This window comes from Panthera leo, chromosome D1 (assembly GCF_018350215.1).
Source record: "Panthera leo isolate Ple1 chromosome D1, P.leo_Ple1_pat1.1, whole genome shotgun sequence".
Taxonomy (NCBI): domain Eukaryota; kingdom Metazoa; phylum Chordata; class Mammalia; order Carnivora; family Felidae; genus Panthera; species Panthera leo.
In genome coordinates, this window is record NC_056688.1 from 44591685 (window position 1) to 44618706 (window position 27022).

At 39.9% G+C, this 27022-nt stretch overlaps 1 protein-coding gene, 1 long non-coding RNA gene and 1 pseudogene across 2 annotated transcripts in view; 2 read left to right on the forward strand and 1 right to left on the reverse strand.

Annotated features, from left to right (window-relative positions):
• Nucleotides 1-24608, forward strand: part of LOC122199491 — a 72321-nt gene extending 47713 nt beyond the window's left edge. The window contains exons 3-4 of the long non-coding RNA XR_006193535.1: nucleotides 12472-12627; nucleotides 24526-24608. This is a non-coding gene — a long non-coding RNA (uncharacterized LOC122199491). The remainder of the gene's footprint in view (nucleotides 1-12471; nucleotides 12628-24525) is intronic.
• On the reverse strand, nucleotides 10317-10802 carry LOC122199490 (annotated as a pseudogene).
• Nucleotides 24609-24785: 177 nt separating the features above from the next.
• The window catches only part of RAB38 (RAB38, member RAS oncogene family), a 56972-nt gene continuing 54735 nt past the window's right edge, over nucleotides 24786-27022 (forward strand). The window contains exon 1 of the mRNA XM_042904603.1: nucleotides 24786-25527. Coding sequence (XP_042760537.1) covers nucleotides 25326-25527 — 202 coding nt within the window. The 5' untranslated portion in view covers nucleotides 24786-25325. The remainder of the gene's footprint in view (nucleotides 25528-27022) is intronic.

A 27022-nucleotide genomic window follows, 5' to 3' on the forward strand; every position in this document is an offset into this window, starting at 1 on the left:
GGCCAGCATTCAAACCTCTGGAAGTAACTACAAACCTAGGTAGACTCTTTGGACGATACCAAAGACCACTTTCTTAATCACAGAGAAATGAGAAATGAGATAATTCAAAGATTCTCTGCAGTCTGTCCTGTTACAGTTACAGGATAAAATACAAAAGAAAGTTAAATAGTGTCTCCCATGAAAATTACATGATCACAAAGCTCATTTACCTGGACATTGAAGCAAACCATCCTGGAAGTCTCCCTGTAAAATGATCTTTTCTCTCAACTACTAACCATGTATTAATATCTTACAATTATGGTGGTATGTTAGACAGCCATGGGGAAGGCAGGATCCTTCTCAAAAGTCAGTTTCCAGAAGGTGGAGAGACACTGTTACAAAGTAGAGGACTTTGGGGATGACATAATGGAGACCAGTTCCTGAGGATATCCTGGAAAGATTTCAAATGCTGAGTCCTCAATAAGAAGCAGTATCACAGTAGGGGATACAGAGCTACAGAGCAGTTGAGAGTCTAGAAGACAGCGAATGATCTGGGAGTCTGGAACTTCGGGAGGTAGCTGATGGGAACAGGAATAAAGACACAATGAATAGAATTAGTGCTGAAGGTTTATGAGGGAGATAGCGCAAGTAGGGCAGTAATGTTGGGTAGAGAGAGGAGTCAGTAGTAGGTGACAACTAGAATGAAGAAAAACAGAGTGGGTCTTCCTGTGGGGAAGTCATGAGGGTGATACTCAAACCACAAAAGGGTGGGAAGACAGCCCCAGTGAGGGCAAGGGACTCAGGTTGACTCATGGAAGAAGCTGAATGAGAAATGCTTCAGTTTTTCAGCCATGATCTCCTTTGATTATCACTTGCAAGTCCTTACATTTGGCAAGATGTTGCAAATTTTCAGGCTCATAGTTCCAGTTTTTAGAGCTAAAAGTATCACTGATTGTCGTGATTAAGTAAATCTAGTATTTCCCAAGTATTACTTTTTAGTAAGAATAATTTTTCTTACTAGATTTCTATTAAAATATATTCATCTCAGTTTCAATGCAGTCAGTTGAAAGCTTTGCTGAGTAACTTCAAGGGCACTTAATCACTGATTTGATGATTGGAAAGTTAGTTTGGCTCCATTTACTAATGGTGTGTTTTACACCATTAGCTTCCCTTATTCTCAGGCCTTCAGACTCATACTGAATTATACAACTTGCTCTACTGGGTTGGCAGCTTGCAGACAGCAGACTGTGGGACTTCTTAGCCTCCATAATCAATGGGCCAATTCCTATAATATCTATCTATGTATCTATCTATGCATGTATCCATGTATCTATCTATCTATCTATCTATCTATCTATCATCTATCATCCATCTGTCTGTCTCCTACTGGTTCTCTGGAGAACCCTAATACACCAGATGAAGTGTAAAATCGTAATGTCTGTAGTTTATATGCAAACATTTTAAAATATAATATTCTCTTCTTTAGTTTAAGGAAGAAATAAGTTTAGTTAAATAAATGTAGTACATTCAACTAGGTGAATTCAAATATGCTACTTAGTCTAAGTAAACATAATGTATTACTTTTCTAAGTAGTTTATTCTGTCATAGAATTCACCACTCCATATAGTTAGATTTTTTTTAAAATCTGGCCCTTGTTTTCCTAGGGCATGCACTCTCCCTATGCCTAGAATGATCTTCATACTCCATACCATTTAAGAAAGTCCTTTCAGCTTTTAAAAACTAAATCCAACCATCTCCTCTGTACATGTTTCCCTGACCCTTCTCCCTCTAATGCTACCATTCTGAAATGAATTATTCTATCCTCTGAACAATTTCTGAATATACATATTTCTGAATATATATACACACACACACACATATATATATATATATATATATATATATATATATATATATATATAATAGGGGAGGGGCAGAGGAAGAGAGAGAGAGAGACAGAGTCTTAAGCAGATTCCACACTCAGGGTGGGGCCCAATATGGCGCTCTATCCCTCGACTCTCAGATCATGACCTGAGCCAAAATCAAGAGACAGACGCTCAACCAACTGAGCCACTAATGCGCCCCAACATATATATGTCTTATTTTTACCATACTGTTTTATAGTTTCTATGTCTATCTCTCAGTGATTATTCATGGAGTTGTATTATATCATTTTCATTTGTATATCCATAGCACCTAGCCTAGTAACTGTTCTTAGTACATAATCAGTAAGTTTTGTTGAATTGGAATATGTGTGATCATGGACTAACTTTCCACTTCCTTAATTTTGACAGATTTTGGGATGCGCTTATTTAAATACACATACTAAATAAGATAGAGTATAAGATAATGATGAATCAGGTATGAAAACTTCCTTAAGGCACTTAATGTCTAAGATGGAACAAGAGGCATAATATCTTCATTCATGGAAGGTTTTTAAAAATTGTCTGAGGTGTGAGAAATTTCTAGGTAGTATATTTCCATCCCATAACCCTCTTCTGCCTCTTTCTTCTTGATCCCATTTCTTCCAGTACTTTTCCTATCAAGCTTGAGAATCTCAGATATGTAGAGCATGCCCTCTACACATTTAATTAAGGAAAAGTTTTATATAAGATTTTGTCTCAAACTTGAGTAAAATGTAGACTTCCCTTAAAATGAAAACATTTTTATGGATTCCTAGTACTGGTTTAACTTACATTTATTTATGACATTGCTAAAATATGTGTAAGGATAAATCTGGATAAAAACACTGATATGCTAGTGCTTTTAGAACTAAAATATCAAAATACATTTAGAGACTAGATACATAAATCTAGAACTTATTTAGGTAGAATTAGAATAATAATTAAATGTGATAAAGGATGTGATTGAAATTTAAATGACAGTTTTGAATTTAATAGTACAAACTTGCATTTGCTTGTTTTATGTTTTATGTTTTGTGTACTTGGTTGTTCTTTTGAACTGCCCAGACTATTCTTTGGTTATTTTTCACTATCACTCTCATTTTAATTAATTAATTAATTAATTAATTAATTTTTAGAAAGAGCACACGCTTATGTGTGAGCAGGGGAGGGGCAGACAGAGATTGGGGGGAGGGTGGAATCTTACACAGGCTCCATGCTCAGCACAGAGCCTGATGCAGAGCTCAATCTCATGACCCTGAGATCATGACCTGAGCTGAACTCAAGACTCAGATGCTCAAATGACTGAGCCAACCAGTCTTCCCTTAATTTCATTTTTAATAGAAATATTTTTGTAACTACCAAAACATTTTAGTAGGCCAATTTGATTCATGGTACATTATAAAATGCAATACTAAAAAATTTAAAAGACAATATAATAAAAATTCCTTCACTTTTTATGTACTAACATACATACTGCCAGTGAACTCATAAAAGCTGGTAGGTGCAAACACATGAGCTTCCCAGCATGTTTGCTTGCATCCTGAACTAACTGTTCTTCTACCAGCTGAGCTTGAGTTCAACAAGACCTACTAACATAATGCTATTATAGCTTTGAGCCATCACATAACACCAAACTGATAGAAACAAAAACACAAACCAGGGCACAGGAGTGAGTGGCAGCATTGATTTTTAATTTGGTTCTCTAGATGATTCATTTACTCCTACGTTTGAGCTCCTGGATTTAACAGGACTTCTCTGCTGCATCTCAAAAGTGTCTAGGAAACCTCCTGGGGCACTGCACCCATCAAAACATTTTCTCACTATTGGTCATTGTGGGATATAACACACCGCATGCTCAAGAATTCATTTCATTTCTTGTTTTGAGAGAAAAGGAGGTGGCATAGTAGCATTTGCCACCTAAGTACTTTCCACTCAAAATATAAATATTGCTGGAACTCTTTCTAATTATACCAGCTTTTCCTGTGTTGGCCAAAAAATGCTGTCTTCATTCAGTCCCACAGGAGTTTTGATTCACAGTCCTTCAACCTTGGCTCTCTCTGTGGTTGTATTCCTAATTTGTTACATGCATGTAATTAATTATAATTCAATGTAGAAAGTTGTAATCAATGTACGATTTTTTATAAGATAAAATTGTGTAAGATTTCAATTAAGTGGGATTGCTTTCATCTAGGGTGTTGGAAAAGATATATAGAAATGTAATAAATGAATGATAGCCATCCCAACAATTATAACTCCATTTTTCTGGTTCACTTTGCCCCTAGCTAGCATTCAGTTCCCTTCCCTTCTCCTATTAGAGTCTATCTGCCTGACCACCAACATCAGAGTCTACACAAGGTTGTGTGTCAGCTCTGGGCAATTAGAAGAAGGTGCCCCTTTCTCCAGGTGAATGTAGCCCACCATCAGATTGCATAATTTGGTAAGCAGGGAATATGCTGGGTTTGAGTTCTCATTTTTATTTCCTTTGATTGGGTGTCCCTGTTCAAGGCATAATCTACACAATTGTCTCTGATGGTGTTGACCATCATTCACTTAGATCTTGTAGCATAAATAAATTTTTTAAAGATTTTATTTTATTTTAAGTAATCTCTATACCTAACATGGGGCTCAAACTCAAAACCCTGAGATGAAGAGTAGCACAGCATGAATCAATTTAAACTCATAAAATACAATGGAGGCTCTCAGAAATATAATTTCTTTCTTCAATGGAAGCTACTAAAAAAAAGATACTCTGTCCCATCAGACATGGATAAGAAAGCATATAGTCTTATTGACTCCAAGTTAATATCATGCGACTATGAGGTCTTGGGACAAACACTAATTAGAGGCAATATTGGTTAGGATATAACATACAAACAGGCAGAAATGGCTCAAATACAATACAATACAGGTTTGTTTATAACTTACATAAAGACTAAGTGTTTTAATTCCTTTCCATATTTTCACGGATTAGGATCCTTAACATTTTTAAAAATTTACATTATTTACATCATTTAATATACATCACCATAAACTGCATTTGAAGTATACAATTATTTAAGTTCTTTTTTGTTTTGTTTTGTTTTGTTTTGTTTTGTCTTGTTTTGTTTGGAGAGAGAAAGGGCAAGAGAGAGCATGAGTAGGGGAGAGACACAGAGAAGAGAGAGAGAGAGAGAGAGAGAGGGAGAGGGAGGGAGAGAGAGAGAATCTTAAGCAGGCTTCACATCCTGCACAGAGCCTAATTTGGGGCTCGATCTCATGTCCGTGAGATCATGAGCTGAGCCGAAATCAAGAGTTGGGACACTTAACCTACTGTCACCCAGGTTCCTCAGAAGTAGATAAGTTTGATATATGTATATACTTGTAAAACTATCACCACATCAAGAAAATTAACATATTCATCACCCCTAAAAGATTCCTTGTGCTCTTTTGTAATTCTTCCTGTCAAGCCATTCTCATTCTCTCCTCCTTTCCCTAGGCAACCACTATTCTGCTTTTGGTTACTATGCATTAGTTTGTATTTTCTAGAATTTATATACATATATACGTAATATATATGTATATGTATATGTATATGTAATATATATACATATGTGTATGTATATATATGTTATATATGTATATAGTATATATATATATATATATATATATATATATATATATATATATGGCATATATATATGGCACACACATGTTATTGCATGTATCCATATTTAATTCCTTCTTATTGCTGAGTAATATACCATTGTAGGGATATATGCCACAGTTTACCTATTCAGTGGTTGATGGACATTTGGGTTGTTCCCTGTTTTGAGCTATTACAAATAAAGCTGGTATGTACATCCACATATAGGTCTTTGATGGACATATGCTTTCATTTCTCATGGGTAAAGATCTAGGAGCAGTTGGATCGTGTGGGTGGTGTATGTTTAAAGTTTTAAGAAACTGCTAAATTATTTTCCACAGCATTTGCTGTATTTTACATTCCTATTTATTTCAATTTTTTTCTCTCTGTTTTTATTTAGGTTAGTTTCTGTTGCTATGGACTCAAATTCACTAATACATTCTCCTGAAATTGGTTGTTAATATCATCTAGTGTGGGGGTACCTAGGTGGTTCAGCTGGTTAAACATCTTACTCTTGATTTCAGCTCAGCTCATGATCTCACAGTTCGTGAGATTGAGGCCCATGTTGGGCTCTGTGCTGACAGCGTGGAGCTGCTTGGGATTCTCTCTCTTCCTCTCTTTCTGCCCATCCCCTCCTCACTCTCTCTCTCAAAATAAACTTATTTTTTTAATGTCATCTAGTGTAGTTTTCACCTAGAAGCTCTGATCTTTTTATTATCCCTTTCTCCAGTTTTATTGAGATACAATTGACATGTAACACTATGTTAGTTTAAGGTGTACAACATAATGATTATACACACACACATACACACACATACGCATATATGGTTTTTATATGCCTTATAAACCATTGTTTTAAGTATTTTGTCGTGTATTGATAGTTTCAGGAAGGAGAGTAAATCTGATCCCTTTACTCCATTCCAGTCAGAAGTTGAAGTGCCTGAGCTCCTTACATCTGGTGGCTCTTCCATTTTCGACATATAGCTTGCAAAATCTCTGTGCTTTTTTCCATCAAGCTGTGGAAAGAGAAAGAATATGAAGGATTATGTGTAGGTAATTTTATGAGTCAACTCTGGAAGTTGTTGCTCACATCTGTAACATTACCCTATGTTTGTAGGTCACATGGTTATATCTGACTGAAAGCCCAGTGGAAAATAATAGTCAAGCTGTAATCTCAGGGAAAAACAGGAAATGATTTTGGTGAATGGCTCACCAACTTCTACCACGTTGTACATTTATGGGCACCAAATACCCATTTACTCTTCCTCTCACATTAAAAAAAGACATTTATTCCATGTCGAGAGACACAGCCATCCAGGTATTTATGATCTTCAGGTGACACTTTTTCTCACTATGAAATCTGAATTCCACCTCTAATAATTTTGCAGCATATAAAGTAAAAAAAAATATTTTTGCTCTCCCATGCCCACCCAGTAGAAGGTATTGGAGCAGGGATAGGATAATTGCAATTAAAACTTCCATTCTGACAAAGAAAAGAGTGGGATTCTACTGTAGTGTGTGTGGTCCTTGCCAATGAAGTACATTCTGTCAGGCAGGCATTGTGCAGTCCCTCTTTGCTAACAAATGGAGGAGATTCCTTGATTTGATGTTTATTCTACTTTCTGAAAACATTTCATCTTTTGTTTTTCGCATGTCCTGACTCCTCTCCTGGGGGTTACCTTCCTATTAATTATCCTCCACTATCTTTCAGCAAGTTCGTTTGGGGGAAAAGTCCTTTCTTCAAGGTTGCACAACTTTCATACTTCTGTTCATGAGACTTGGGGGCCTGTATATGTTTGAGACATGAGTGTTCAAGACATTTTTAGTATCGGTTCATGGCCTCTTCAGCAATTCAATTTCCTCAAAAATAAGTAGATCTACTTGCATCCAGTCAGTTTCATCTGACTGTAGATACACCAACATTCTTTTCTAGACACCAGTCTAAAGCCTGATTCAGTTTTGTGCTTTCTCATCTACGTATCTCTTATTCTCAACTTAACAAAGCCTGGAAACCATCTGAAGGAATCTGTAGGAATGTCACCCATTACTAGGCTACTGTTGTGTTAAGCTGCTTTCAATCTTACTTTTTGCTATTTGAGGTCTATAATAAGTATCTTTTTCAGTCTTTTGGGGCCCTAAATTCTGGAATCAATAAATTACCTTTGATTTCTAATTGAGAAATAAGTATTTAAGCTGATCTCTTTCTTGCAGTAACTTGTGAAAAGCAACAAACAGTTGCAACACGTACTAAGATTAAGGATCTTTTCAACCACTTCTCTGAGTGCTATAGGCTCATAACATACCTTTCAAATTACTGAAGCATTTGTTTCATCAAATGTTTTTTATCACATAATATGGATCACCAGTTTTCAAGTGTGTTCTATCAACAACTAACTTAACTAAAACTAAACAGCTAAACCAACTTTATAAAGTTTAGGTCATCCTTGGGGCCTCCTTCTGCTTCTGGTATCAATATTTTAGAGTAAATCAATAAAGTAATACAGTGGCTTGAACATTAGAATTTATTTCCCTTTCCCATGAAGTCCAAAATGAGTATTCTTCATTAGCAGGTATCTTTCCTTCAGATTGCACCAACCCAGGCTTTCCATCTTCCACAGATGGCTCCTAAGATTTTGAAGCTTTTCTCCATTAGCTTGTGGGAGGAGAAAGCATGGAGAATCATGCATGGGCTGTGCATAGAAGTAGACATGTCAGTTTTGCCCACCTCTTCTTAGCCAGAACTCAGTCACATGGCCAGACCTAACTGTAAGGAGGGTAGGGAATACATACAGGGTAGTTGTGTCTAAAGGAGAAGGGGCTGAAAACTTTGGTGAATAGGTAACTAATTTCTGCATAGAAGCCAATACTGTGGAAGATAGAGTAGGAAAACCAACAAAATGGAATTCTTGACATCCTTCTTCAAGTTTCATGATCAAGTTTCACCACATGACTCGACTTTTCAACTATGTTAGCTAACATTCCTTTTATTGTCAAAGGTTGTTTTAGTTGGATTTTCTGCTACTTGCTATGTCAAACATTGTAATCAGTAGAGTTGCCAAATGGATTTTCCATTACAATCAACAAACAGTCTTTAACATAGCATCACCTCCTGCTACCTTCCTGTTATCTCTTTGAGTAAAGCAAGTCTTAATGTTGAATGCTTGAGTTTCCAGTAAAGCATTTGATGTATCAGGTTGCATACTGGGAGATTCAGCTCTGCCCAAGTGGTAAGGCCTCAACATATATCAGATAGGAGTTTGGAGGCAGGCTAAGGTCTGAAGAAGCCCTTGCAATTCATGTTTCTTTGAGGGTTAGTCTTGTAGTAGGAATGTGGTCTGTGATGATCCCCTAAGGCCTCAGAACCTATGACCACACCTTTGAATTTCCCTAGAACAAAAGAAAATCAACAGATTAGTCTCTGTTTTAAACTTGACTCCTGTTTTTTGTTTGTTTGCTTTTTCTATCTTACAGATCATCTGAGCCCAAACTATTCTTCTTGGCGATACTCATTCTGAATTCATGTCTTCAGCTAAATTCAAACAGTCGTACTTTCTTTCCAAGGTCAAAATAGAGCTAAGCCTTGTTCTCATCTTCTGGTGTCTGCCTCCTTTCATTTCCTTCATAACAACAGAAGCTCATTTTCCTATTTCTTTTTTCTGCTTTCAGGAATCATTTATTCATTCACTGATTCAGTCAACAAATGTTTTCTGAATGTCTGCTGTGTATCAGACACTCTTCAGTGTGCTAGAAAAAAGCCAGATTGAGCTACTTCCATAAATCGGACATAAGCTCATATAGCATTCAGGCAATTTCTAGAATGGTAATGTGATATATTGGAAAAAAATAGAGGCTTTGAGGTCAGATACTATTGGGTTTAATCTCCAACTCAATTACTTACAGGTTGTGTTAATTATGAAATGAAGCTATCCTGTGAGCCTCAATTTCTCCTTTATAAAAATGTGGGTAATACCATTATTCAAGTTTAGAATAATAATTAAATGATACAAGGCTAGCAAAAGTCTTGGCACAGAGTAGTATAGTGAATGCTTCCTCTTTTCCACTTTTTTTCTTTCTTTCCTCTTTCTTACCTGCCCTCTATTCTTTCACCTTCTTTCCTTCCCTACCTCATTTTCTATTTTCCTTCTTTCTGTTCCAGCTTTCTAAGTTCCTAACTTCCTTTCCAGGTAAACATGCTAATGGCTACATTTTCATTTTCCAAGATTATATTGAAATTCTAACAGATACTCCTTAGCATAAACACTCCAGATTAGATGCTCTTTGAATGACCTAAGAAAGAATATAAATACTAATACTCTTTATGAGATCTGTACATTCTTCCCTTCCTAGATGGCTGCATAGGTAGTTTCTCTTTCTGACTCTAGAAGTACATATCACTGTCCAATTGGGATGATGTCCACTGCCACTTTCCAGGCATATCTTTGAGATGTTGGCTGAGAAAGAGCAATTAGATATCCAAAATAGTAACCACAGAGGGCTGAAAACTATTTTTAAAAAATGACAGGGGGAAAATTTATTTATTTATTTATTTATTTATTTATTTATTATTATTTTCACTAGGCAAAGAACTTTATTAATCTTGTTTCAAACTTTATTCCCAGGCCTCTTCAGCTTAATTAGCTACAAAGAATGAATTGTGTCTAAGCAAAAACTGAAAAGAGCTGCAGTGTCCCAGGGGCTTGGCTTAAAAGTATTAGAGATCCATGAACAAAATTTTAAAAAGCAGTCTTAGTATAAAATAGCAGCTCCCCAGAACTTCTTCAAGTTCTGTCTTCTTCAGAACTTGACTCCATTCAGTTTGCTTCAATTTTGGAAGCTTCATCAAAATTCTTCACAAGATCTGGAATTTCCTCCTCCTCCTTCTCTCAGGTGGCAAGTGGTCCTTTTCCATCAACGGATTGTGTGGGCAGAGCTTCAGCCAGTCTTCTTAAACTAGTCAGACTGTCTGCACCGAGTTGATTTAAGATCCTGGGTAGCATTTCTGTCAGCCATTTCCTCTCAGCATGACCTAGAATGGTCAAAGTGTTCGCTGCCAGGGATGCCTGAACTTTAGGCTTGTTGAAGTGGATCACTGTTCCTTGGTTTGTGAATGTATTTGCTTCTTCAATACGAGAGATATTGTTTACCTCTAACTTTAAGGAGAACTGAAGTTTTTTTATCATCTTCTGTAGCCGTTCTATGAGCCACTTTGTTCTTTTGGTGAGCGGTTCCTTTTCCACCGATGCACACTAGTGCTTGAATTTGATGAATTTCTCTTGGTTCATGATAGTTTTGTTCATCTGGTTGGAGCAGAAATAGGACCGCAGGGGACTAGAGTTGGCGCTTAGGGGGCCTAGGGCAGACTAGCCACGATTAGGTGCACATGAGCCAGGACGCAAGATGGCAGCTCAACAGGGGAAATGTATTTTTATTTTATTATTATTTTTTTAACATTTATTCATCTTTGAGAGACAGAGAGAGGCACAGCATGAGTGGGGGAGGGCAGAGAAAGGGGAAGACAAAGACTCTGAAGCAGGCTCCAGGCTCTGAGCTGTCAGCACAGAGCCCAACACAGGGCTCTGAGATCACAGAGATCACAAACCATGAGATCATGACCTGAGTCGAAGTTGGAAGCTTAACCAACTGAGCCACCCAGATGCCTGAGAGGAATGTATTTTAAATGGAAGACAGAAAAGCATGAGGATTTAGTAAAGTTTTTAAACCTATTTATTTATCTAATTGACTATACTTAATAAAGCTATTTGAATCTATTTCATTTTAATAGAAATTATCATAGGTAAAAAATGAGAATAAATGGGTTTGTTTGGTTCCATTTGTTATAATATTCATCTTGAAGTAGAGTATTCATTTTAGTGCTCTAGAAATTGAGTCTAACCATGTATTACATGTAGCATCATATAAAGGATATTTTTATAGAATTTCTTTGTTGAATATCACTCCAGATTAAATCTTTAATTAAACTGAAAAAAAAACTTTGAGTCTTTATTGAGATGTGTGAAATGCTTTGATGCTCTTAAGATAAGAAGTGTTAAGTGCTAAGTATAATTAGATATAGAAAATTTGCACATGCTAGAAATTATGTTCAAAGACCACATTGATTTTTTGTGAAATTTGCATTTTGGATGAACTCCCAAAATATATGAAAGATAATTTATATAGCTCAAGAAGACTATTTTTATTACCCTCTATTTCACTATGGAAAAAAAAAGAAACACAGATGTTTTATTATCTTTTGAAAAAGGAAATGATATTTTCTTAACATGCCACTTCCTGGGATATATCACTTCATACATAATGTGTTAAAAATAGGAAAAAACTCATTAAGTCTAGTGATGTTATGTCTAAAAAGCTCTATTTGAGTTCACAACTGATAATTTTCTGGGCTTTATCTTAAGTACGCTCTTAAGGGACAATGGACGATGACTATTTGGAAGAAATATGTTTCATGTTTGAAACAAAGGAAATCCCAATTATGTAAACGATTAAAATTAAGAAATCAAGGCACCTATATGATATCACTGTAATTGTATTTACATATCTACACATACACAAATACATTCCAGAGAAACAAATATAGAAATAAGTAATAAGATACAATGCGGTAAAATGTTGGCAGTGATTGTTGTTAGCTGATGAAATTATGAATGATTTCTTTTTTCTACTTTCTGTATTTGCCTCACTTCTTGAAAATATACTTGAATGAATGTATAATTTTAAAAACTTAAAAAGAATCTCTATTTGTCTCAGTGTGGTTAAAGAAAGAATTATTTCCTTTTAGTGACTACATTTTTCTCCTTCATAAAGGAGACAGTAATATATGTATAGTACAGATTGGTGAGCACAAGTTCAGAAAATTATTGCTGTTAAACACTTACTCTAAACATTTATATGCATTAACTCAGTACACAGAATAACCTAACAAAGTTGCACTATATCTCCATTTTACAGGGGAAGAAACCGAGGCACAAAGAGACTAAGTTTCTTGCCAGAATGAACCCAGGAAGTTTGGCTCCAGGGTCCACCTCTTAACCAGTATCCTATGCCTGCACTTAACAAATATCTACTATGTGCTCTGAACTTTTGATGATGCATCATTGCTTTATGGTAAGCATGAATACCTCAGACTTGGATGGTTCTGCGTTTAAATCCCAATTCCAGTATTTACATGTAGTGTGTCTTTGGAGGAGGAACTTAGCCTCTCAGCCTGAGTTCCTTCAATAAAAGGGGATAATGGTACGATTCAGCCATAAGAAAAAATGGGGTTGCATTACATACTGGATACAGACACAAAAACTCCAAGATACATTGCTAAGTAGCTTTCCAAAGATCATATGGATACTGAGTGGGAGAGTCACAATTTGAACTCTGGCCTGCTTAATGCAACAGTAGCATGTGTTATAGACTCTTAGAGTGGCTAGAGAATCACTCTAGTTGGCAATGTTCAGTGATGCTTTCTTAGAGGAGGTTGAATTCTTTTGGTCTTTCAGTTTTATTGAATGGGCAATAAAGTTCTTTTAGCTCCAAATAAAGGTCTTATAGTAGAGTATTGGTATTTAGTCTTATAGAAGATTTCCTTTGGTCTTATAGTGGGGGCAACAGGAGTACTGAGAAATCATGACTCACTTTTGTATAGTAATCTCTTTAATTTCCTAAATAATTGCTCACCCATTTATCCAGTTTGATTTTTATAACTACAGAGGGTAGATAATATCACTATTACTGCTAAAATATCTGAGGCTCAGAGAGATCCAAGGACTGCCCAACATCACACTGCAAATGAGTTGTAGAGCTGAGACTAGACCAAATAATTTGTCTTTTTCAGTGGAGTCTGAAGAGCCATGAATGCAAAGTGAAGAGTTCCCATTGGCCTCTCTGCTTGTATGTCCTAGGGGTCTGCTATATACATTTCCTTCCCTTAGCCAAGATGGCTGTCACTTCTCTTGTTGGGACCCATAATTACAGGCTTTTCAGTAATGCTTGTGGGCCCAGTGTTCCAAATCTTGTTTTTCCTAGTTTTGCTAACTTCTCTGTATAATAAATGCCAGGCAGCACTGACTAATTAGCAAACAGCAGACAATGCATGTTGATACATAACTTATTCTTCCAAGGCCCCTATTTACTGCCAGTGACTTGTGACCTCACTGTGAACCCTGGTGGCAATAAAGCTACCACTGTGATTAGGGTTAGAATACATGTAATCTTCTTAGCCTTAGTTGAAACTGTGAAAATCCCTTTCATCTTCAATTATTATTTATTTGGCCCTTTTCTCTGGAGGGCAAGGGGCTGTCTAATCCCCCGGGCTGAGCCTCAGGAGTCTGTATCAGCAGGAAAGAATGCCAGCCTTGCATACCAGGAGCTGGAAGACCTGGCCATGTATTGGAGAGGCCATGACCCTGGTGGGGGTGGAGATGGGGGAGCATCAGGAGCTTGCTTTTGGATGGTTATTCTCCAAGGAAACTGCTCTAAAAGTGGCTCAAGAAAACTTCCTAGCAGTGTAAAGTGTTCCTAAGTGGAAGAGAATGAATGAACTGTAAAACCTTTTATTAAAACAAAACAAAACAACAATATATAACATAGAGTAAACTGAAGTACTATGGAGTGACTCAGGAATGATTCAGCTGATTGAACTATTGCACTCCAAAGGATCTTGGGTCAGCACAGCCAAGAAGTGCTCACTGGAGATGCACAGACTCTATTCCAGAACGGCTAAGAGTGTTGGAGTATGTGTTCATCAAGGTCAAATGCCTGCATTTGATTACCTCGGAGTCCTTAACTTTAATGAGTCAGTAGCAAAGGCTTCGTTAAATAATCATTTCATTGAAGGAAGGAAGCAGTAGCAAAAAACACTCAGCAATGGCTGTCACCAGGAATACTAAACAAGACTGTTTCAGTGGAGGAGAAGACCCTTCTACCTATAGCTATAAACACTTGTTCCATGAGCCTGGAGCCTGGAATTTTGAATTTCTGTAGCTCTGATCTTCCTGAGCCTTCTGGTACCCAACAACCTAAGGATGCTCCCCTCCCTTTTTTTTTTTTTTTTTTTTTTTTTTTATCATGGAATTACCAGCCTTAAGAAGCCCAACAGACATGTCTGGGAGGCCTCTGGTCATCCTTGTGGCTCTATTCCTGTAACATGGACCAGTTTGTGTAACAGAATGCCTTCCCTGGGGAAGGTGATCCCAACTGTCTAGCCAAATATCTCTCTTCCAAAGTGAACTGGCTGAGGGAGGCTGGCTTCTAACCCAGGTCGCTAGCAACTGACAAAGATCTGGGATCTAAACCCTGATCAAAAGAAAGATATTTCCAAACCTCTTTAATGGGTTACAGTGGAGACTAAATGGACCAGAGCTAAGAGGTTTTATTACTCCCATCCTTCTTTTTTGCCCATATTTTCTTTTCTTTGACTGCTTCCTAACCAAAATTTCTGAAATAAAGAGGGCCCTTGGGTAACTGGGGAGAAAACAGCAAAAACTTGTCAGTTTTGTCCCCAAGGTGAGCTGCTATGATATTGTCGGCAAAAATCAACAAAAAAGAGCTTATTGATCAAGATGTATATTTGTTTTTGAAAGATGTCACATTTAAAAAAAAAGGAATGGCTAATAAAAACTTTCAGTGGAATACTTGGGAAGCAAGTTGAGCAAATTTTCTAGAAAGTCAGATAAAGATACAAAAAGGATGAAACCCTAAAAAAAAAGTCTTCATAATGGTGGTTAGATTTTAAAAAAACTTCAAGATACTGAACACAAATAAAAAGGCAAATCAAGTTATCAAAGAAATAATGCAAGAATGCTTCTGCAAAATGAAGGGCATGAGATTACTTAGTGACTTAACGGGTAATACTATAAAATTTCAAAATACCAAGAGTAAACGAAAATAAGTGGTAAATCCTAAAAGATTTCCAAAATAATTATACATTAATTTTCACTGATTTTAAAGTCAATACACGTATATTGTAGAGAATTTGGAGAAGGTATAAAGAAGAAAAATCACCATTAAGTCTATATTTTGGCAAGGTTCCTGCCAGCTATACATATAATTATGCACATATGTTTGCAAAATTGGGATGATGGGAACGTCACTGGGCACTCGGAGGCCCATCTTCCCCACCCCAGCCTGGGAATGTGGGTCCTACTTGCCTTTCCTGCTCTCAGAGGGTACTCCAAGGACATAACCCTGAGATAGTTTTACTGTGTTGAGAACTGCACAGTATACCTGACTGAGCCCAGTTAGGACCTCTTCATAAACTTCTAAGATTTGGAGGACAGGTGTGGGAATCTACTCGTCTTGCTGCCACCCAAGGCAAGCGTCATACTTAAGTTCCCTTTGCTTATTAAAAATGCTACCTGTCAACCTGGAGTGGCCTACCTCTGTTCCTCTCTTCCTGTCCTCCACGTATGGGGCTGGTTTCAGATTATACCTGCGAAGTTCTCCAGAGGGTTGTAGGCAAACAGATGATAATACTGACAGCATAGATGTGTTTCATGTGTAATTTCATGTTTGCTTTTTTCCAGATTATATCCTAAACATCACATGGCACTAAATATTTTTACAAATGTGATATTTAATGGCTATAAAATACTAAATTCAATTAAAATTTTTGGATATGTCATTGTCTTTTTAACCAATTTTCTATTGATTGGTACTTGGGTTGCTACTAAAAATCTTTTGCATAAATCTTTGAAACACTGATTATTTTTTAGGATGTATTCCTAAAAAAGGAACGATTGATAAAAGGGCATTTACTATTTGTTAGATAATTATGCCTATTTTCAGGACTCACTTTTAATGCATATGGCCAGATTATCTTTGAAAAGGTCTTATCAATTTAGAGAAGGTATTTAAGAGGGGTCTGATGGTGTGGGGTAAAACAACCAGGCTGACCTGGGAGTTCATGGGAGAGTCAAAAATGGAACACAGCTCTTAAAACTTATAGTCTCATGGTGAGGGGATGCCTCCCTTTCCTTTGTTTTCTGTGGAAGCCAGCCGCAATGCTCAAGTTCCTTGTAGGAAAAACAAGCAGCTTACTGCATCCAGGGCTCAGAGTGGTTGGCACGGGCATAAGACATGGTCTCACGTGGTTCATATTTTCCATTGTCATTAAAACATTTACTGTCTGCTTAAGTCAGGACACAAAATGCAGCCGGTCTGAAAGAGGACACAAATCCATTGGAGCCTTCAGGTGTGACATGGCAAGTACTGTGCCAGGTGCTGATTGGTACAATAGATTGGGAGGAAATCTACGAAAATAATTCAGTTACGACACAGAGCAGTGAAATGACCTACGTATAAACCGCTGTTATGTGGGTGTGCTACAGAGGGAAATGACCTTGTTGGACTCTAGGAGGTTTATCAGTTAAGATGTGGTTTGGTTGCATGAAACAGAAAACAACTCAAGAAAGATTAAATAAGACAGAATTTATTCCTCTCAAACATAAAATAATTTCAGAGGTTGTGAATAGAGTGTCCTACTGAAAAAATGTAGTTTTGAAGGTGATCCATCTCAGAGTGGTAAGATAGGTCTAAGTAGGGGAAACAGAGCCAGGGAGATTTCCTTAGGAAGCAGCTGCTGATGAGCTGTCATGAGACACTGAAATGAAAAGCACAGGGTGAATGGGAGGGATTTTGGAGGGAAGAATCAGCAAAGGTGTCTGAGTGGAAAAGCAGGACACCAGCAGGAAGGAGATGAAGACGGCATCAAGGTTTGGGAGGGCCATCTCTTTAGGGGAAAGATGATGTTTCCTTGCAGGCACTTGGAGCTTGTGGGGATGCCTTCCATCAGGGCCTTGTGAGCCGAGCCTGGGCTGCTGTGGTGGTGTGTGGGGTGTGGCTGTTGCTCCAGGATAGCATGGGGACCTCGAGTGTCAGCCACCCGCGAAACGGTGCATAGGTTACTTTGGAAGGGCAAACATCTTGGCACTGATAAGATCAGTGGCATCAGGATGAGAAAGGTTGGCTGCAAAAATACTGAAACCTGAAACACTGATTCAGAGCATCTGGTGGAGAGGCCTAGAAAAAGTTATTACACAAAGATTGCTGCTGAAACCTGGAACTGGAGCTGGGAGTCTTTCGCCAAGACCCGTTCAGTGTATAGTCATTTCTTTTAAAACTTGTTTTCTCGTTTTGAAATCAATAATGTTCCCAGTAAAAATAAAATAGAAAATATACAAAAGTAGAAAAATATAATATAGCAAAGCAGTAACCTCATGATCCAGAGATCTATACCTTTCCATAGTTTTTGTATGTGTATTATGCCAAATGGGGTATTATAATATTTTATAATTTTTTTCCAATTTCAGATTTTGTGAAAAATATTATGAACATCTTTCTAAGTCATTCAGTATTTTTTCTTTCACCTCATTTATAAAGATTGTATAATGTGCCATTATATATTTATACCTTTATGATAAAGTTTTTAAGTTTTACTTATTTAAGTAATCTCTACGCCCAAATTCATAACCCTGAGATTGAGAATCACATGCTTCCCCCACTGAGCCAGCCAGGGACCCCTACCATTGTGATATTTAACCTGATGCATATTTAGGAAGTTCTCATTTTTTTCTGTGACAAACAACAGTATAATATGCATTCATGAAGTTAAATATGTACAAATCTCTAGTGATTTTGTTATCATAAATTCATACAAATGGAATCATTAGGGCAAAAGGCACATACGTTTTTAAGGTTTTTGATACATGTAACCAAATTTCCCTCCAACAGCTTTTTCTTATAGTACCACCACGATCACATGATAGTGTCCATTTCTTTGCATCTTCATGAAGACTGGTATTTTTAGTATTAAAACATATTTGTCTGTCTGAAGAGTGAAAAATGGTATCTCATTGTTTATTTTTCCTACTTCTATTGCTAGTGAAAAAAAATTTTTTTTTTTTGCATTATTACTGGCCTTTCTATTTTTCTTGTGTGGTGGTTGCTTATTTATAGCTCTGTCCCTTTATCTACTTGGATGTATTAAAATAATTTATAAGAGCTTTTTATATATAAAATATATTCCCTTTTTGCCTGTTGTAAATGTTGCAATTTTTTCCTCAGTTTGCATTTACCATTTGTCTTGCCTCTGGTAATTTTTAATATGTCTACATTTAAAATGTTTTTCCTTTTATGATTTCTGCCCTTTGCAGAATGCATAAAAATCCTTTGCCCGCAGTAATGCTGAAATAGATATTCACCTCTATGTCCTCATAGTACTTTCACAGAGTATAGGAAATGCACGCAGGAATTTGTCTGAGATAGAATCAGAGGACTCAGATGATGCGATGTGTGGGTAATTCAGAGGGAGGAGTCAAGTGTGACTGAGTTTTCAGGCTTGGTAGACTTTGGTGAGGGTGGAACCACTGACTAAAACCAGGAATACAGGAAAAGGAACAAGTCTGTTAGGGTAGATAATGTGTTCGGTTTTGCACAGGCTGCTCTTGAAATGTCTGCCAGGGATCCTGGTAGAAATGCCCAAAAGGCAGTTGGAACAGCGAATGGAATGCACGAGTGAGGTTGGGGTTTTAAACACAGATCTAGAAGCCATCAGCAGACATTTGATAGTTCAACCAACATTTGCTTTTCAGTGAACATCCTGGGCCAAACACTAGGCTAAGGTACTTCACTGCCTCATTTCATTTAGGGTTCCTAAACACTTCAGGAGGTAGAAATTATTATCCTTATCAGGTTATAAACACCAAGGGACAGGTTTACAAAAGCTACATTTCTTTACTGAAGTCCTATAACTGGTTGGTGGTGAAATTTGAGTGTGAAACCAAGTTAAGTTGGCCTGATTCCAGAGTTGAAGCAATAGCCTTGTTTGCTCCATTGCCAGAGAGGTGGATGAGCTCAAGAAAGGAAAGGCATAGTCCCATTGGTAGGGACTAGCACACTTGGGTAGTGGGCAGCAAAGAAGGAAGGAGCCAGTGAAGGGATCTGGGGGAAGGTAGAGGCTGACATATATACCTGCTGACTGATGCTCTAACCAGAGGCCAAACATATTGATGGTGGGGACATTCTTGTCGATAAATCTGAGACCCCACTCCTGCCCCTGCCCCTGAAAACAAATTCTGTCACGGTGCTTTGCACATAAATACTCCTTGACTGACACTCCATCAGAAATTTTCTTGGGTTATCCTCTGAGCTAGACCATACCAGTCCCCGTGTCCCCACTTGTTGTGGGTTGGGGGCTCACTCCCAGAAGAGCCTTAGTATTATCAAACTATTGCCTCCTCTGAGAGCAACAGAAGTAGACTCCTTGTTTTATAGCAGAAACAAGGCCAAGAAGTCTGGATCTGGATTTTACCACATGCTACAGGAGTGTGAAGAGTAGGAAAAGCAGGGATTTAGGAATTAATGAGTTACAATTTTCATTCTGTCACTTTGGGTAAATTATTTAAATTCTCTGAGCCCATGGGGTGCCTGGGTGGCTCAGTCATTTGAGCATCTGACTTGGGCTCTGGTCATGATCTCATGGTTTGTGAGTTTGAGCCCCGCTTTGGGCTCTGTGCTGACAGTGCACAGCCTGCTTCCGATCCTCTGTCTCCCTCTCTCTCTGCCCCTCCCCTGCTTCCACCCTCTCAAACATAAATCAACATTAAAAAGATTCTCTGAGTCCCATTTCCCTCATGATAAAATGGAGATACCCACTAACAGGGTGGTCGTGAAGGTTAAATAAATTAACTAAGATAAAGGGCTTGGTGCATTGTAGGCACTCAGTACAAGGAAGTTAAAACTCTGAGTCATACTGAATTATTTCCTTCAGTGTTCTCCGATGCTTACCTTTTGGCTATCCCAAAGCTCATTTATACTCATCCATGTTGGGTGGGTTAGGAGGAAAATAAATCCTAACTCAGCCTTCCCTATCTGTCTAATGCAAGTCAAATGTGTTCAGCGAAAGTATAGAAGTTTAGATGGTAATAAATCTGCTGAAAATGATTTAGGTCATGATCTGCTTGTTTTGGTCCAAACTAAGTGGTGGGTTCAAAAACTCACCTGCAATCAATTTCTGATGATAATTAGTAAATATCCTATTATAGTTTTTCTTTCTGGGTAAAAAGTCCGACATCAAAATTCTCATGGACTGAAGTGTATTCATTTGAAGCACTTTCCATACAGAATCCATCCTGGCCTCTCTCCACATAGTTTGAAAATGGTTGCCTGCTTCCAGACACCTGCTCTGTCCTGAGTCAATACTGGATATAACTCACATAGCAAGTTAGCACAGGCTTCAGACAAGCCTAGTAGATAAAAGGGGGGCTCTTTGCATTCAACAAGAAATTAGCACAGCCTTCACTTGGCAGAACTATATATTAAAATGGTGATTTAGGAGAATTTTCAAATGTCCCTCTTTCTTGTGGATCTCATCCTCTGCTTCAGGAATAAACATTCTTTTGGACAACCCTGGCTTGTTCCTGGGGCTTGGTGTAATTATTAATAGCCCCCCCCCCACCTTTCACTCTCAAGGGTCCCTTTTTGGATGATAAATTCTATTGTTATCTCTTACAGGGCTTTTTCGAAGATATATTATTTGCATTAATCTAAGAAAAATTACCATACCTTTCCTCCAGCAGAGTCTTTGGTACCCTATCTTGAAGTCATTGAAGTATTTCTTCAGAGCAATAATTAAGAGCCATATAAACTAATGAATAACTCCCTACTGCTCTCTTATTGGTGAAAGCAAATAAGGTAACTTTATAAGGACTCATCTAATAGAACAGCCCTAGGAGGGAAATATGTGGACTTCGTGTTTATGTTTGCAAAAGCAATTCCCAATTATTTTATTTATTTATTTTTTAAAGTTTATTGATTTAGTTTGAGAGAGAGAGCATGAGCAGGGGGAGGAGTAGAGAGAGAGGGAGAGAGAATCCCAAGCTGGCTCCAGGCTGTCAGCACAGAGCCCACTGCAGAGCTGGATCTCACAAATGGGAGATCGTGACCTGAGCTGGAATCAAGAGTTGGACACTTAACCGACTGAGTCACCCAGGTGCCCCATTTCCCAATCAATTTAATTAGTTTTGCCACTTAATATGAGCAGAGTATGCACCTACATTGAATAGCAAGGGAATGGAGACTAGAGAAATCTAACTCTATGCTTTCTGGAATGCCATTCCGTTCCTGAATTCTGAGAACTCTGTGGTCACATACGGCTTTTACAGACTTGAGTCACCTCCCTTCCTGTTCTTCAGGAGAAGGTGTTCTGTAGTGTAGCAACTTGAGGGCAGTAAGATTATCAAAGCATCACCAGAGATGCTTTGAGGGTTACTGCGGAAAACAGGTTTCCATGGTGCAGTGTGGCTGCTGGGAGGAGCCACATAGCACAACCCCAGGCATTCTCTCTGGAGGGAAGGAGAGCCAGCTTGTCAGGATAAAGCCAGGCTTCCTTCTGGATAGACTCAAGGTATCTGAGACAGATGGATTATCAGGTTGGGCCAGATGGGTTCTTATGGAGTCTCATAATTTGGGGGGATAGGAAGGACAGTAGGCAAGGATGATCTACCTATTTGCTAATATTCTTTTCATCTGAAGGTACTCTAGCCTGAATCTAGCTTATGGTCTTTCCTCAGCTACCTGGTTTGCTATTTGCAGCCTAGTTCTGAGGGAAGAAAAGTTCAAAGCAAAGCAAAGGAGCACAGGAATGGCTTGCCATCCAAAAAATGTGCTTGGAGAGCTCTTATCTTGGGGGCAAATGCACAGCAGCTAAGGAGAGAACAGAGCCATGAAACCGGAAGAGAACCATGTCATGATGCTTGTTTTGAAATGGCTTTTCCACAGTCTTTCACCCAAATGTCCTAATTGGGGGGTGGGAGGAGGAGGGAGCAAATGGAGTACAGGATAGAAAATGCCACAGCTTTGGTAATGGTGCCATTGTGGGAGTGATTAGAATCAGCTGAGTGTCACTCCTGCCGGAAGGTGTGGCTAAAAGACCCAGAACTCTGACAGGTCAGTCACAAGCACACTCCACAGATCTTGTAACCCAACTCCCTCATTTTACGTCGGATCTTTCAGGATGTCACTGAACTGCTAGCCTGGCAGGATCACCAAGCCGCTTTAGTCTAAAAGATTTAAAAAAACATAAACCAGGAGTTATTTCTCCCCACTGTGAAGAACTGTCATGAGACCTAAATGAATGACTCTGGAAACAAATTGCAGTACTTCCTGTCTGGCCAGGGAGCTTGCTCTCCACAGTTGCCCACTGCCCCTAACAGAGAGGCCCTGTTAGAGGCAGTGAGGCTGAAGCTTTAGGATCTGTTCCTTAATTTTGTATTCTTTTGCTTAAAGACCACTCTCCACCCAATTTTATAAGCTTTAGATCTCAGAAAACCTGAATCTTGGTCTGCCTGTCCTACATGGTAAATCTAACTATCTGGTGCTCCAACATGCTCGCAATCAGAAGAGGAGACCAGGTAAGGCTGGGGATGGCTCAGCTTGGACTAGGCTGGGAAACACGCTGGGGCCTGTAAAGCAGCTGGGGCGGGCATAACACTGAGGGCTGCTGGCTCATGTAATGTCTCAACCCTCTACCCGCTCCTTGTTTCCACCCCCAGTTCATTGCCCAGACCACACTTGTCTTCAGGTCTACAGACCCAGGATTTTAGACCTAGGGAAGGCCTTTGTCATCATCCCTCATTCTGCAGGCTCTCAGACCCCTTGAGGTTTGTGAACTCCCCTCCCTGCAAAGTGAAGCCACAGCGTTGGCCAATACTTTAAGCAGGAAGACTAGTTGGTTCACTTGTTAGATATAATCTGCCTGCTGTGTCCCTGCATCGGTGGAAACCAAAGAATGTGTCCACCTGTCTAGGCAGTCAATAAAACACAAACCAGTGCAATTCTGCACACCTTCACTTAGTGCCCATTGTGAGCCAAGCTACTCCCTGAAGGGACAGAAAGCTGACAAGATATGATGCTGGTCCTCAGTATTTATATCAGAGAACAGGGTGTGAAAAGTTTGCCCCTTGTTTGCTATTTATAGCTGCCATTTAGTCAGCACCTGCTATTCAGCGGGACGTTTTATTATACATATTGTCTCTACTTTGACCGACAACTCTAGAAGGTAGATACCATTATTCTCACTTTGTGCATGTGGAAACTGAGGTGCAGAGAGGTTATGTGACTTCTCTAGGTTAGGCAGCTGGGGCATCGCTCTTCTTGTTAGGGGCTCATGGAGGCTGAAGGAGAGCATGTGTAATGTCAGATGAAGGCAGAAAGATGATGGGCGTGCCTCACCTTCTATTCTCTGTTTCACACAAGCCTGTATTGAAGTCCCAGTTGTAACACTCTGCGTGGGTTTGGGAGAATTGCTCTCTGTCTTGCTTTCCTCCTCGATAAACTGGACAAAATACTTCATAATATAGTTGGAAAGATGAAATGAGATAATGTGGACATGGCTCAGTTCCTGGCACTTTCGGGTACAAAATGATTCACTTTGGTACAAAATGCTCATCACATGGATCTGCATGCCACTTCCTCAGAAATTTATGTTTTTACTAAATTGTTGCCTTCTCAGGGAGGCCTTCCCTGGCCACCCTATCTAAAAGGCCAGCCCCATTCCAACTCTTCATACCTGTAGCCCTACCTTATTTATCACCAACTAATATGTTACAAATTGTACTTATTTATTTTTGTTTTTTTCGTCTGCCTCCACCTACAAGAAGGTAAAGTTTTTGAGACCAGGAATCTTTGTGTTATTTCTGTATCATCCCAGGCACAAATATATATTGGTTAAAAGAATAAATTAAAAACCAAACAAAAACTCCCCCTTTGGCTTAGAAAATTGGCTTTTAATTTGACTTTTTCCTATTTGACCCTGGGTACATTACTTAAAATGTCTAGGCCTCAGTTTCCTCTTCTGTAAAGGGGGAAGAATGATGGTATCACTTTTAAGACTGCTAGGATAATTAAGCGACATGCATATAAAAACTGGCACATAGCAAGTGCTGGGTAAATGCTTGCTATTATTATCACTTGAAGTATTCTGACCAGTTATTTAAATCGTCTTTCAATGTCGCCCAGAGCTTTTAGGATAGAAGAGGAGGCCAAAAGCCAAGGATACCCTCTGCGTTTTCAGCCCAGTGATCCCCCTTGGTAGACCACTGACAAAGAGTCAAAATGCTCAGTGTTCTCACTGCAAGGCTGCTCACATGTCTGGATTACCCCTACCACGTCACTGAGGAAGACAGCAAACTGAGGCTTGCCCAAGATCAAAGGACTTGCCCAAGATCACTCACCTCTAAAACCAGGGCATGCTGAACCCAACCCCCCATGTTGGGTCTCCTACAATTGTATTATCCGCTGCCTCTCTTCCAAGCTCTCTCTGCAGTGTGGGTTGGAGACACGGCTGTGAGCTCAGGAGCCCTGTGTTCACCAGGCTTGTCACTTTCATCTCCCGCAATACACTGAACTTTTCTAACTCAGTTTTCCCGCACGCAGAACGTGGGAAATAAAGCCCACACCTCACAGCTTTGCGTTCAGGATCACAGGCGAGGAAAGCTCTTCGGAAACTGCAAAGCGCCCTACGAATAACCTCCGCAACAGGCATTCACACTCGAGCTCCCCCACTTCCCAGTCCCGGGAGACGCTCCCGTCTCCGCCCACCTCCTAGGCGGCGCGGCGCGGGGTAGGAAGGAGGATTAACCCCTGGGCGCCTGTCTGGGCGTTTCTCCAGGCGGCCGGGGAGGAGTTCCGCCTCTCGCCCCCGCCCCGCCGCTGGGCTCCCTGGCGCCCGCACTCGCGCTCTCGGAGTCCCTCTCCCGCCCAGGCCCCTGCTGGCTGCGCTCCCTCGGTCCGGCACGGCACGCGGGCGGCCCGCCAGGATGCAGGCCGCGCACAAGGAGCACCTGTACAAGCTGCTGGTGATCGGCGACCTGGGCGTGGGCAAGACCAGCATCATCAAGCGCTATGTGCACCAGAACTTCTCCTCGCACTACCGGGCCACCATCGGCGTGGACTTCGCGCTCAAGGTGCTCCACTGGGACCCTGAGACAGTAGTGCGCCTGCAGCTCTGGGACATCGCAGGTGAGCACCCGGGGAGGAGGCGAGGGCCGGAGGGCCTCGAAGCGGGTCTGCAGGCCCCAGGCAGCGGGTTGAGGTCTAGTGTAGTTCGGGGCGCTGAGCCGCAAGAGACTTTTTCTGGTGGGTTGAAAACTTGTTTCCAAAGAAAACAAAAAAGTTTTTTTTTTTTTCTTTCTCTCTCTTTCTCTCTGGCTGAAACTTCAAGTGCATTCCCTGGCGCTTTGGGATTGTTGCTTGAACACCCTCTCACACCCTCCCCTGGGATCACTCTACCCAGCGCGGGCCCCCGAAGGGACCCAGAGAGACTATCTGGAGTTGCATTCAGTTCTCCCTCTCCAGCTCTTTTTCCGGACGTGGGCAACGCTGCGGGTGACGAGGCCCTTAGTGTCATGCCAGCCACCAACGGGGGAGTCTTCAGATCTGTTAACAGCGGGAACTAGGAGAGTTCCAGGCTAGAGGGGTTTACTCACTGCTGTTTTTAATTGCTCCTTGCTCTTGCCTCCCTCTTTACCCTTCAGTCAAGAGAGTTTGAGGTTCTCCGCTTTGGTGAAGCCAAGGATCTTTGTGTGTATGTACTGGGGGCAAAGTATTATTTCTCTCTTTCTCTGACTCTCTGTGGTCTATGAAAAGGAGCCTGTGCACATACCTTGAGGTCACTTTTGTCAAAGAGTCTATGACATTAGTCATTTCTTAAGTTTATTTATTTTGAGAGAGAAAGTGCAAACAGGTGAGGAGCAGAGAGAGAGGGAGAGAGAAAATCCCAAGCAGGTTCCAGTCTGTCAGTACGAAGCCCATCCAGGGGCCACCCAGGCACCCTGGCCGTACGATTTCTTGATTTGGCCTTAAAGTTTTCAGTGAGAAATCTGCAAACTGTGAAGCTTCATTATAATGTTTGAAACCAGAATTTGATTCTGAGGGTTTGTACCCAGAGCTGGGCAGGGCATTAGGCAAATGTATGTCTGCCCCAAGCGTGAGTTCTCGGACTGAAGCTGTTTGCAACCTGGGCATGTCCAACCCCTCATTATAGATCCTGGCTCTGCCACTCACTAACCTGCTCAGTGGCTTCAGACAAGTCCCTTCAGCTCAGTTGCATCCTTGTTAAGTGCAAAGGGGTTGGACATGGCAGCTCAGGAATCTTCCTGCTCAGTTTTAAGGTCCTCTGGGATTCATTGTGAACAGTCCCACCTCATCTCTGACTGTTCCATGGTCTGTGGTACCAGGAGTCTTTGTAAGTGCTGGACCCAAACCCGGCACTTGTCCTTCAGAAAATAGCTTCATTTTTAGCTGGTGTATTTGACTGGAAACACTTTATCATGACTCGAAGCAAGAACAAATGTGGAAAATTTTTGAAAGGGCACTTCAAGTTCTGGGGACTGCGGTGCCTCTTTAATCATGAGCTGCCAAGTCTTATGATAAACCTTTTGGCATGTGAACAGATTCATGCATTTGAAGTCATCTTCAGCAGCTCCAGTAGCATAGGGGTTATCAGAGACCGGAA